The sequence below is a fragment of the Lemur catta genome, chromosome 24 (assembly GCF_020740605.2).
Source record: "Lemur catta isolate mLemCat1 chromosome 24, mLemCat1.pri, whole genome shotgun sequence".
Classification (NCBI taxonomy): domain Eukaryota; kingdom Metazoa; phylum Chordata; class Mammalia; order Primates; family Lemuridae; genus Lemur; species Lemur catta.
In genome coordinates this window covers 11,637,761-11,650,893 of record NC_059151.1, presented here as the reverse complement: position 1 = coordinate 11,650,893, position 13,133 = coordinate 11,637,761, and the positions used below count along the sequence as shown (strand labels likewise).

The 13,133-nt window shown below is 38.1% G+C and overlaps 1 protein-coding gene across 1 annotated transcript; it reads left to right on the top strand.

Moving 5' to 3' along the window:
- The first annotated feature begins 283 nt into the window (after positions 1-283).
- On the top strand, positions 284-11,817 carry LOC123627351 (alcohol dehydrogenase 1C). The gene is made up of 9 exons (XM_045536873.1): positions 284-372; positions 2,659-2,760; positions 3,352-3,490; positions 5,228-5,315; positions 5,410-5,629; positions 5,734-5,994; positions 7,806-7,941; positions 8,552-8,690; positions 11,483-11,817. The coding sequence occupies exons 1-9, from the start codon at positions 355-357 to the stop codon at positions 11,505-11,507; spliced, it is 1,128 nt and encodes a 375-aa protein (XP_045392829.1). The 5' UTR covers positions 284-354; the 3' UTR covers positions 11,508-11,817.
- Positions 11,818-13,133: the final 1,316 nt, after the last annotated feature.

The window sequence follows — 13,133 nt, the reverse complement described above, 5'->3', positions numbered from 1 at the left end:
GAGAAAGGGAAACAGAACTCTGCCTGTGAGAGGGAATCATGGAATCCGAGGGAGGGGGAATGAAAATTTATTCCTATGCATAGGGAAATATTTAACCTAATCAAAATAAAATGTTATCTGATATTAGCACATCACAAAGTCAAGGTTTTGAGTCGTAGTTCAGTGCCCTTTTCGATCCCATTTAATTGACCTAAGCATAATTTGATGGGTGTGGCTTAAAGACACAGATCACATGTGGAATTGGGCATTACTCAAGCAAACACAGTATCTGTGCACTGCATATATGCCCTCAGGCAGGGAAGAAGTCCACAAGAACTCACGAGTCTCCCGGTCTGCAGAGAAGACAACAACAACATGAGCACAGCAGGAAAAGTAAGCAAAAAACCATTACTGTTGGAAATATATCTTCATTACTATAATAAATAAGGGGATGCAGTATTTGATGAATAATTTAAAATTGATATCTAAATTAGAAACGATACACTGAACATGATGCACAATATATGGTACAATTTATGAAGTCTACTGAACTACAATGGAAATAAGCTATCCTAAATAACTTTAACAAGAATGTCTAGAACCGGTTTCTAAGTCTTTATTTCCTCCATTAAATAAAATTGTAGTAAAGTGATAGTTTATTCCAAGCTAATCATAACTAATTTGTAATTCTAAAGTCAAAAAAGCCTTAGTCAAGAAGTTATTCCATTCAGAGAAATGTGAAGTGTAAAAATAAGAAGGTATCTTTATATTAAGAAATCCTAGGCCGGTGGGGTGGCTCACGCCTGTTATCCTAGCCCTCTGGGAGGCCGAGGCAGAAGGATTGCTTGAACTCAGGAGTTCAAGACCAGCTTCAGCAAGAGCAAGACCCCGTCTCTACCAAAAATAGAAAAATGAGCCGGGCATGGTGGCCCACGCCTCTAGTCCCAGCTACTCAGAAAGCTGAGGCAGGAGAATCACTTGAGCCCAGGAGTTTGAGGTTGCAGTGAGCCACAATGACACCACTGCACTCTACACAGGGTCACAGAGCAAGACTCTGTCTCAAAAATAAAAAAAGACAAGGAACAGTAATTTAAATGTGTTATTCTTTGTAATCACATTCTTTTTATCAACACCGGAAAGTAAAGTCTGACAAAAGTTTTGTGAGAGGGATTGAATTCAGATATCCTTCTAATCTTACTATAAAATATCTCAAAAATACATATAGCATTAGAATCATCAAGGTTAAGCAGGACAACATCAACATGCTGGAGTCTCTTGTGGCACCTTTTAGGCAATTTCCAGAGAAATCCTACAAAACAATATCTTCCGCATATAAAAATCAGTGTGATTTTACAGAACATTAATACCAATACGATCTGAATCACTTATTATCACTAGGAACTAAGACTTTCATAAGTTTATATTTATTTGTCCAATGTACTGACAGATACAGAGAAATGGATGTGGGCATTCAGTGTAATCAAATCCTGTTTTTAATTGTTTACTTACAAGAGGCTGGGCAACATTTCCAGCATATTTGCTGTGTTAGGAGTGGAGCACACAGTAAAACGTCTTGCTAGGATCTCAAGTTAAAGGTTCTGACGTTTCTATACACACACACTGTCTGACAAAACAGGCCCATGTCAGTAAGATTAGTTGGATAAGTGGCCAATTGTCAGTGTTCTTATTCCACTTTATTTTCATTTGTTACTCATTAGAATTTGCCTTCTAACAGAAAAATAATTAGGAAAAAGAAAAATTAAATATACCAAAATTCAGCTTAACCTAAATAATGAGTTCATTAAGCGAAAGTGAGGTATAAACCAACCATATTAATGAAAATAATAAATGATGAAATAAGCAATCGATCCTCCCCTCTCAGGTGCAGCGTTAGTAACTTTGCATTTTGACAGCATTTCATTTATGTTTGTCCTGCCTGCATTTTGTTTTCCTCAGATGCTAAATGAGTGTATATACACACACAAACACACACACACCCCACTAGCTCTAATGTCTATAATTTTGGCCCCAATCTAATCTGGAAGGAGCCTCTACACATGAATTACTTAACAAAACAGGCTGCCTAAGCCAAGTTTCAAATGAATAATGCAAACAAGTAGCACACAGAAAGGGTGGGAAGAGAAATCAGAGGAGAAAACGCAAATAGAGAAGAGAAGTCATCCCAGGGCAGGGGGCAAGTAAGTATGTAACTGTCATTACAAAGACAGATCCTTTGTCCTAAGCAGAAAACTGAGCAAGGAAATAATGGATTTATGTGAACAGACACAGGCTCTGTCAGGAAAATAATAGTGACTTGGAACTTTACTTAGAAGCCAACAGTTGTTTGTAAACAATCAATTTTAGGACAGCGTTAGGAAATAGCAGGAATAAACACCTTTGGGGAAAAAACAACACGGGGATGGCCTAAAATAGTATGTTCTCTTTTATCTCAGTATCTTATTACACTTAATTCCGTCTCTCTTTCCTTATGGTATTGCTTTATACTTTTTGAAAAAGATGGTTTTATTCTCTTTGTAAACCAGAGGTGTTCATGTCTATGCAGGACTTGTTAGGTACCACACATGGGCCTCGATGTTCCATGTACAAAGACAAGAAGACCCAAGCCCTGACTTCAAGAGTGGAGACAAACTGGTATCATCATTTTGTTTCATTTTCCAGGTGATAAAATGCAAAGCCGCTGTGCTATGGGAGCTAAACAAACCCTTTTCCATTGAGGAGGTGGAGGTGGCGCCTCCTAAGGCCTATGAAGTTCGTGTTAAGGTGAAACATTTTTTCCACTTCTATTTAATTTTACTTTTAAAAAAATTCAGAAAATATTAAAATGCAAAAATCAAAAATCCATAATAGTTACATTTTATATGGTAATTCAGACAATGGAATTACATTTGTTATCAACGAGAGATGTGAATATGAACTGTTAAATTTTTAAAAAGTGACCAAAGAGTATATACAATATAATCCCAGTAAAATAAAAGTTTGTCTGTCCATATGTTTAAAAAATGGGAAGGGATATATCAATATTTCAAAATCAATTAGCATTAGACACTTTCTTGTAGTTAATCTGCAATTTCTACTTCTATAAAAATGCATTCTCTTGTTATGTAAGATAAATATTTCAACATAGATTATTTATTCTAAATTCTTTAATTCAGGAAAGGAAGGTAGAGAAGGGTTTCACACTGCATAGCCTTTCTTGGGGACCAACTGCGTCTTTTGTATTTGGAAAAAGTAAGGATTATTAGTAAAATCCTTAAAAACTTTTTAGAAGCACATTCGAGAAAATTCCGTATGTTAAATCCATCTGTGGGTCATAATCTTTCTGAATCTGATCATCTTCTCTTTACTCTGTAGATAGTGGCCACGGGAATCTGTCGATCAGATGACCATGTGGTCAGCGGCACCATTGCCATCCCTCTTCCTGTGATAGCAGGGCATGAGTCAGCTGGCATCGTGGAGAGCATTGGAGAAGGGGTGACCACAGTCAAACCAGGTACAGAATTCACATTCAGGGGAGGTGCCTTGGTTCAAGACCCCAAGATACCCAGCCTGGATGAGGAAACTGAGGCAATGGGGATGAAAGATCTCGCACAAGGTCACAGCCCAGCTGGCCCTGAAGTGTGTCCTCCTCCCTCCCTCCCTGCCTGACTCGGGCACGTGTGCATCCAGGCACTCACGTGTTCTCCCCTTCAGCACGTTTACTGAGCACCTATTAATACACGATGCCAGACACTAGGTTAGAGCACAGGATGTGAGAGATCACAGGAGACACAGGGGCTGCCACTGTGGAGTTCACCCCCTAATAACCCCGGTTTAGTGCTGCTGGGCACTGTCCTCTGTCAGGGCCCAAACAGAACTGGCCGTGGGACCAGGGAGAAAACACAAGCCTTGGTGCTGAGGCTCTAGATCAGTGCATGGAGACTGCTCTGTGCTGAGTTCACAAAAGGGGGCCGTGTGGCTACAGCCCAATCAACATGACCTTTCCTTACGTAGCACGTGGAGCACGTTCACCGATTTCCTCTTCCCACACAGCCTCTCTTCTTGAACAGGGAGTGAATGAAACAGACTAAATGAAGGCACCTGGCCATAAACAGTCTGTTGTATCACCTTTAGCTATGACTAAATGTGACTGGCTACAAATTATGAATTATTTTATTTTTAATATTTATTGTACCCTAATTTTATTGTATAGTAATATAAATATTTTTAAAGGCAAACAGTGACTAAATAGAAAATTTTTATATCGCCATTCCCACATAATGTTAATCTATAAAATATGATGGGCCAACAATGTCTCTTGGCCTTGTGGGATAGGTAGAATAGATGACTATAAATAAAAATTATTTTTAATTCTAAAAAGTTCCTTTAGCCAATAACTTTGATCTTTCAGCTTACCAGATACTTAAATAAGCTGTGAACGGCAAATAATAAAACCAATGGTCTAGACTGAGCTTCTCCTCTTCGTACTTCCTGTAGCCTGAAATAAGTTAATAATAAAATGACACCCTTCCTTTTCACCCCTTCTCCTTTCACCATGGCAAGAAAAAGAGATAATTCAAAAACTACCAACTAAAAACATTTGAAAGTCAGTTTTTCTCCTTAAATAAAGTGCCTAACTCATTGTGGAGGGTTGAGGTTTTCAGAGGCATTTCTTCCCTTCTTCTTTGTCCTATTCTTCTTAGTTTTCCTCAAAAAGAAATTAACATTTTTAAAAAGCATTCACTACATATGAAAGATAAGCATACTCATTTTGAAAAGTCAAGAATTGGTTATCCAAATTCTCGTTTTTATTTTAGCTCAAATTATTACAAAATATCACATCTCCCCAACGTCCTGTGGAGCTATGGCAGCCCACTTCCAACTGAAAATGTTATTGACACTTACAGTGAGAATATTGGAGATTTAATCAGTTAAGGATTAAGTGACATGATGTGTGTAAAGCCCCAGGAGAAATCAGGACACTCAATAAAAGTTAACTCTACAGGAATAATTTTTAAAATCCACGTTGTTTTCCACATTTACGTTTCCTCTTTGGGAAACTTCAGCCACATGTAACTGAAACCACCACCAATGTTGGCAGGCAATGACCAGTGGCACAGTAGTGATTGGACCCTAGTTCATGGACACTCTTGCCAAAGGCACAAACCTCCAATATATATCGATATGTAAGCTTTAAGTTCTCCCTCTATAAATTTCTGGAAATTTAAGAATTTGTTTTATCCTCCTCCAGGTGATAAAGTCATCCCACTCTTTACTCCTCAGTGTGGAAAATGCAGAATTTGTAAACACCCTGAAAGCAACGTCTGCTTGAAAAGCGAGTAGGTTTCTCATCCTCTCTTTGCACAGCCCTTGGTTTGCGCATTAGTTATGCTCCCGTCTCATGCCCTGTGTGTCTGTGTGTTCACTGACTAGTCTGGCCAAGCCTCGGGGGACCATGCAGGATGGCACCACGAGGTTCACCTGCAGGGGGAAGCCCGTCCACCACTTCGTCGGCATCAGCACCTTCTCCCAGTACACCGTGATGGATGAGAACGCCGTGGCCAAAATTGATGCAACTGCCCCGCTGGAGAAAGTTTGCCTCATTGGCTGTGGATTTTCCACTGGTTATGGGTCTGCAGTCAAAATTGCCAAGGTAGGAATGACAGTGGCCAGTAAGACCGCTTACACTTTATAAAGCCCCTAGGCACAATCGAACAACCATTGCTTAATCAATTTTTGCACTTTCTGAATACACAGGTCACCCAGGGCTCTACCTGTGCTGTGTTTGGCCTGGGAGGTGTTGGCCTGTCTGTCATCATGGGCTGTAAGGCAGCCGGAGCGGCCAGGATCATTGCCGTGGACATCAACAAAGGAAAATTTGCAAAGGCCAAAGAGCTGGGTGCCACTGAATGTATCAACCCTCAAGACTACAAGAAACCCATCCAGGAGGTGATAATGGAAATGACCGATGGAGGTGTGGATTTTTCGTTTGAGGTCATTGGTCGGCTTGACACCACGGTATGTACAACCATATGTGGGAAATTCTGCTTCTAATCTTTTAGGCAGCAGAATATAAATATTGTGTATAAAGAATATTTTAAAAATAATGAATGGCAATTTTCCATCTCCTGTTTGTTACCTGGCTTGTTTAATTCATTTTTGAGAAATCTTTTCTTCTATCAGCTAAGCAAGCCTGCCTCAAGTAATATTTCTTCTTTAGAAAAGGAAAAGGGTTTGTCTTTTAATTGGACCATTACAGATTTACTTTACTAATTTTAGGAGAAATATTCAAACTCGAGTAAAAATAAATAATACAAATTCAGTTCTCCAATTCATTTTTCCTTCACATTCTTAACAAAAGTGGCTTAACAATTGTTTATATGATTTAATATATTCCAAGTTTTTTTACATATTATATTTTGGCCAGAAGGAAAGAGCAATTTTCAGTCAAGAATTATTTCATTAACTGAAAATGTGCCCTAAGAAAACTGACTGCTTTAATACACCCTGTATTTTACGACGGAGAGAGCACAATGCCTGGCACATATCCTGTACCCAATATCTACGTATTGGACTGAATACTTTAAAACCCCCAAAATATCCATTTCAGCACATTGTTTATGGTTTACATAAGATAATGTGTGTCAGATACTTAGCACAGTGCCACCTGTCATGCAGTAAGCTCTCAGGAAGTGTCAGCCAGCACTACCGATATGAAATACTATTTCCAATCTTGCAGTGCTTGTGTCATCTTTGAAATACACATCCTATTACTCTCAAATAAGTATAGATATCATCAGCTGCAATGGAAAACACATCTCGAGCTATATTTTACCCACATTGAATTCTCTAGAATCCTACTGAAAAAGTCCACAAAGGCCAACAAATCCGCACTGTTGAGGTTCTCCAGGACGTCCCAGCAGTGTGGTGAAGGGGAGCAACACCCTGAAAGCAAAGCCCTTTGCAGCCTTGACCTGGGACAATATGCTACACAAGCATGAAGTTTCATGAGAATCCAACTTTCTGTAGTTTTCCTTCATTTTCTCATGTGGAACTGAATTGCTACCTTATTTGAAGATACCAAATGCCGGACAGCCACATGTTCTGAGGATGTCTGCTCTTCCAAGTGTCATAATCCAAAATCAAAGGACTGATCATTATTTGCCATGGGGGATTCTAAACAATTTTCTTACTACAGAACATGTTCAAAAAGGTTACTAGAGGGGAAGACTTTTTGGACTGTCTTTTGAGGATCCAGAATAATAGATGTAGTGTAAAGTAAAACCAATATACATTTAGGGGAGGTAAAAACAACATTTAAAATATGTCCCTTTTAGAAATGGACAAAAGGATGGTAATTGATTAAAAATGGAAACCATCAAGTGGACAAGAGATAAATTTTGATGATGTAGTCATTGCATCTTCTTCACCATCAAACCATCTGGTTCAATGTGCCAGGTTCAAATCATCTACTTAATAAATCAGTGAAAAGTAAATTAACCAATCCATAGGTTGCCTGAGAATCATGTGACGATGAAACAGTGCCCTTCCTTAAGGAGCCAGACTTTATGTATGTTTGTAATGATGTTTGCCTCCTTATTACTTTATAAGGAAAAATAAAATATACACAAACACATTCATCTAAAAAATATTTTTGGGCATTTCCTAAATCTACAACACTAATGCAGGCACAAAGAAGAAAAAGACATAATCTCTTCCCTCCACACACTCACAATCTCGCTAAATCAGTATGACATCATACTGCACGCTATCAGGAGAGACTATCACAGAGTCTATTGTAAGGATGCTAAGTGTTGATTTTATTCCAGATGGCTGCCCTGTTATGCTGTCATGAGGCGTGTGGCACAACTGTCTCTGTAGGGATACCTCCTGATTCTCAGAGCCTCTCAATGAATCCTTTAATGCTATTGACTGGACGCACCTGGAAAGGAGGTATTTTTGGAGGTATGTACTTACCCTTGAGGGCCAAACTGTCATTAACCTCAGAATCTCTCCCCTTTTACAAGTGACAAGGCCAGGTTTTGGAAAGCAACGTGTTCAAAAATTAATCAAAATTCCTATCGCATCTGTAGGCTCCAAATCAACTAGATGTGGAACTAAGGAAGACAGAAGGCCCCAACACAGAATTTTCTAGGGTCCCTTTAAACTAAGACCCCTTTTTATACTCATGACCTCATAAGACCAAAATTTCTAATAGGACAGAGAAAGTCTATATGACACGTGAATCTATAAATCATGTCTACACACATTGCCCAAATTTAGACAACTCCTAAATTAGCTCCTTGATTTCGGGCATAATCATCTGCACTATAATTTCTCTATGAGACAGCTAATAACTAAGGACCCTTGTTTATCTGGGAAGATTTTCTTTAAAAGCCAAAGCACTACAAAAGGACATCTATCAAAGCACTCTGTCTCTCAGGAACCTCAGTAATAGCAGTCTCAGGAATGCAGCACTTTTATAAACTTCCATCTTAATCTTATTTGGAGGTCTACTCTCCAATTCTCCTTCTTACCCCTGGCTGAATATAACATGATATTGTCTTCTTTTCAGGCTTTAAGAGTAAAGAGTCTGTCCCCAAACTTGTGGCTGATTTTATGGCTAAGAAGTTTCCATTGGATCCATTAATAACCAATGTTTTGCCTTTTGAAAAAATAAATGAAGGATTTGACCTGCTTCGCTCTGGAAAGAGGTAGGCTTTAAGTTCTTGCTTTTTGTTTTTTGCTTTTTAGGGTAAGGTGTGGCTAGCACAGAAGGAAAAAATGAAAAGATGAGAAAAAATTGGAGTGCCTTGGTTTTCTGTTACCAGCTCAGGTTCACGTGTAGAGCACCTGAGATCCTATTGTGGGGCTCTAAGAACAGTTGTGTTACATTTCCTATTCTGTTGAACCAAATTTTGTTGGTTACAGCAAATGTGAAGGATCAGAGCCACTCAGCCTTCTTTACAAGAGGACAATCACCTTTGCCAAAAAAATAATCGGGTCACACGATCCTAATTATACCATGGACTCACTGAAGCCTCTGCGTGGACCCCTAAATAAAGCTGATATTTAGGGGCTGTAAATTTACATTATACTCAGGCCATGCCCAACACTTTCATTATGGGAGGATGCAGAACTAAGTTGGGGTTTCTCTATTCAGATATTACTAGTATTTTGTTTGTTTGTTTTTGCAGCTTACAAGAAAATTTTTACAAATAAAAGTTATAAAGGGGAAGGGTACAAAATGCTATTTTAAATATTTGCCTTACTTTTCCCTAAACCTTAGAAAAATTGCCAATTCGATTTCCTATTTCTAACATTTAACATTTACAGTCACCTAGTGAGATGAATTTTGTCACTGCATTTAAACGAAGCACAACTAGTAATAGGCAGTTGTATCCACCCCCTGCCTTCTAGCTCCATAGTCCATGCTTTCTCTGCTACCCCACACTTCCTCTCATGGGGTTTTCAACTTTTAATAGTATTTCCTGGGCACTCACATAAAGTATTATACTAGATACTTCATCTGAGAAATACTTTTGAGGAAGGAAAGAAACAAGCAAGTAGACAGCACCAGCTGTTCTACTGATTGTCTTACCTGTATTATCTTATGTGATTCCCAAACAATACTGACATGGCCAGTTCCAATTTCACCATCTTGGAGAGGAGAAACCTGAGACTCAGAGACGACACAGCTAGGCCAGAACCATGCAGGTAGCTGAGAGGGGAGCAGAATTCAAAGATCTGGTTGTTAGCAAATCCATTTGCTTTCTATTAAACCACATTGACACCCAAGAGTACATATGTGTGTGTGTGTGTGTGTGTGTGTGTGTGTGTGTGTGTGTGTATGTATACACATACATATATGGAGTACAGGAGTCATCAAACGTTAGTTATCATTGTCATCATGATCAGGGAGAAGGATGATGGGCAAATACAGAGATGACCAAAACCAGAGAACAGTGTTGAACAACAAAAGAATTCACTAAATTGACTTTATGTGAGTACCATATCATTGACTAGGCATAGTTAAATATAATGAATCCTACAAATAAGCAAAGATCAAAAATTTTAATGCTTAATATTGGTAAGAGTAAGGTGACATGGGTACCTACATATGCTGCTTGTAAGAATATTAATTGTTACATCCTTTGGGAAAGGAATTTGATAATTTGTATCAGAAACATTGAGAAAAGTTAGATCCTTTGTGTCACCAATTTCATTTCTAGAAAACTATTCTACAGAAATCATCAAATATTCAAGCATACATATGTGTTTAAGCATGTTTACCTGTTACCTATAATATAAAAGACTAGGAACATCCTGAAAGGCCAACATTAAACAAATGATTAAATAAATTCTGATCATTATTAGAAATCCAAGAAGCCATTAAAAAGAAACGATTTCATTACATTGGTGGATTCTCTTGATATAATCTTGGTTCATAAAATAGAGAATACAAATTACATATACAGTATGATCCCAAATTTTCAACAAGCACAGTAAAAAATCTACCTATGTCGAGAAAAAAGTTGATTAAAATACAAGAAAATATTAACAAAGGCTATTTCCAGGTTGTGGGATTACAGATTATTTTTCTTTCTTCTTTACACTGTCGTGTACTTTATAAATTATGTACATATATTCTTATATTTTTATAACATATATATGTAAAAAATTTAAAGAGGCATGAAGACCATCTTTTTCTAAAAGCATTTCTCTCTCAGAAGATGGTTTACAGAAAGGGTATAATGTGTAATGCCAAGTGTAAATGTTACATTTCTAACCTTTACAAGAATGAAGTCTCTTGTAGTTAATACAAGTTAGCTTTATTTTCTACTTTTAGGAATCTTTAAACATCTCTGCATCAAAGCTCTATTAAATATTCAGCATAGTTTTAACTTAAAATATCAGTTCCTTCAGACTAGTGTCTTAGAAATTATATGCTTTGTATTAATGCAATGTGGAATGCCAGCACGCCACACTAGACATATCATGTTCACCAAATTACAATTCTCTCTAAGTCTCAGTTTTTAAAATCTCTCAAATAAAAATAGTATGAAAGCCTTCCCCACAGTCTTGTGGTTTAGGTTGAGGTTTAAATGAGATAATGCATAAAAAGTATCCACAAGTTTTGTGACAAATAGGAAGAACTTTTTACGTTATTACCCACTGTGGTTTTACATCCCTTCATTTGCCAAGCATATGGGCACTCAAAAATGATTTTTGAGGATTCTAATATAGAACTGAAGTCCAAATGGCAGTCATGCCCAAGATGTTATGAGCAAGCTTAAGATTGGAGAAAACACAAGAGAGAAGAAGAACAACCAAAAAGATGAACTGTGTTTTCATTTGATTTTATCTAATACACAGGAACGGGGATGCCATGGCTGGGAGCCCAGACAGATTTTCACTAAGACACCTCAGATGCTCCCTGGACCCTCACAAGGAAGCGCGTGAATTGTCTCGGTGTTGACACTCTGTCTTGTCCTTCCCTTTGCAGTATCCGCACCGTCCTGACGTTCTGACACCACACAGACGCCTTCCCTTGAAGCAGCCTCCACCCGCCTCCATCCCGCACCCTCTGCAACACCAACTGGGCAACATCACTGATTCTGCTCTGCAGAGATGTTATCAATGAATCACACACGAGAGCTTTCCAAAAGTAGCAGAAATTGATAGGATATTACTTTTCAAGAAAAATGTTTAAAATCGAAGTGAGAGGTAGATAAGATGTTGAATAAGCTGGGGAATTGGGACCATTAAACTTTCCTTCTTAATCATTCTACTTATGTCACCTTTCCCATTGAGGAAATAAACGTATTGTGCCTTCTTGCATTTTTTGTGTCTTTTTAACCCACAGTGGTTGAAGCCCAGTGAAGGGAACCCTCCACTTGCCACGAACACACGTCGGGCTACCGAGCTTGAGGTCTTCTACCTCTACCTCTATTTCCACTACCTGTGTTTTCTTTTTTTATAGAATGTGTCAAGACTCCAGGGTGACAACTACACTATGGCAAAGGATAGACTCAGGTTTATAAATAGAGAAGATCCAGAACTTCTAAATCCAGGGAATTTCTTACTAACTCAAAGAAAACGTCACACATTTTCATACAGTGAAGGGAAATAACTTTCTTCTTTTTGTGCTATTCATTTCCAGTGAATGTATAATTATTCTTTTAAATAAAAACAGGTTTCATGCTTCATGTGAAAAATGTGAGGTTCAGATGCCAGCTGGGAAAATTGAAGTATTCCTTTAACCATGTGCAAAAAAACCTGTAATTTTTACTCATGGAAGTGCTTCATTGGCTAAATGGTCTTAATTAATGATTACAATTGACTGAAAACGAGTCATAAAGCAATTAAAAATCATATGGTGGCTTGAAGTATGGCAATAGGCTGGCAGCAGCTATGAGCACAGCATATAAAATGGGTAACCAAGAAATGGCACCAGCACCTAAGCAGTACATTTTCTAAGTAGATAAATACACATATACAGAGGTACATTGTTACAAAAATTAACTTGAATGTAGATCTTTTCTATTTAGTACCGGGTCTTAAATCAAATCTATGATCCTCAAGTAAGTTTAATATTTTGAATATGCAAAGGCCTATAGTACCCATTTGTTAATGCTTTCACACTTGCAGAGGAAGATTTCATTTTGAGCTTTATCTCCAATGTGTAATGAAAAGTTAATTCCTAGTCAAGGAATTACAGCTATCTCCGAAAGTGCTACTTGCTGCTATGTCTACGGTCTTTTTCATATCACAGAATGGACCCTAGACAGAGAGTAAAACAATCTATCTACCATTTACAATGTGAGCCTCAATAAGTCCCTGAAACTCTCTGAGCTGGTTCATCCTTTGTTTTGAAAAACATTAAACTACCCCCACCCATTATAGCCTTATCGAGTTGAATAAGATGATGCTAGTGAAAGAGCTTTGCCAACTGCAAAGTGCCACATAAATGTGGGGAACATTTCATTGTTTTGTCAAAGATGCTGAAGGAGACACTCAGTGTCAAGGCACCTTTCACAATGTCCCTAACACAACATCATAAGAACTACCTGTGCAGTGATTTTTACTATGGTGCTGACAAGGTGAGACCCACACAAGGAGGAAGTATTTCTAAATGTCCACCTAACCACAGAGGT

Excerpts from the sequence above, each read along its gene's own strand:
- LOC123627351 (XM_045536873.1), top strand. Across the intron at positions 2,761-3,351 it reads CCTATGAAGTTCGTGTTAAG|ATAGTGGCCACGGGAATCTG; the intron begins GTGAAACATTTT and ends TTTACTCTGTAG. Across the intron at positions 5,995-7,805 it reads TTGGTCGGCTTGACACCACG|ATGGCTGCCCTGTTATGCTG; the intron begins GTATGTACAACC and ends ATTTTATTCCAG.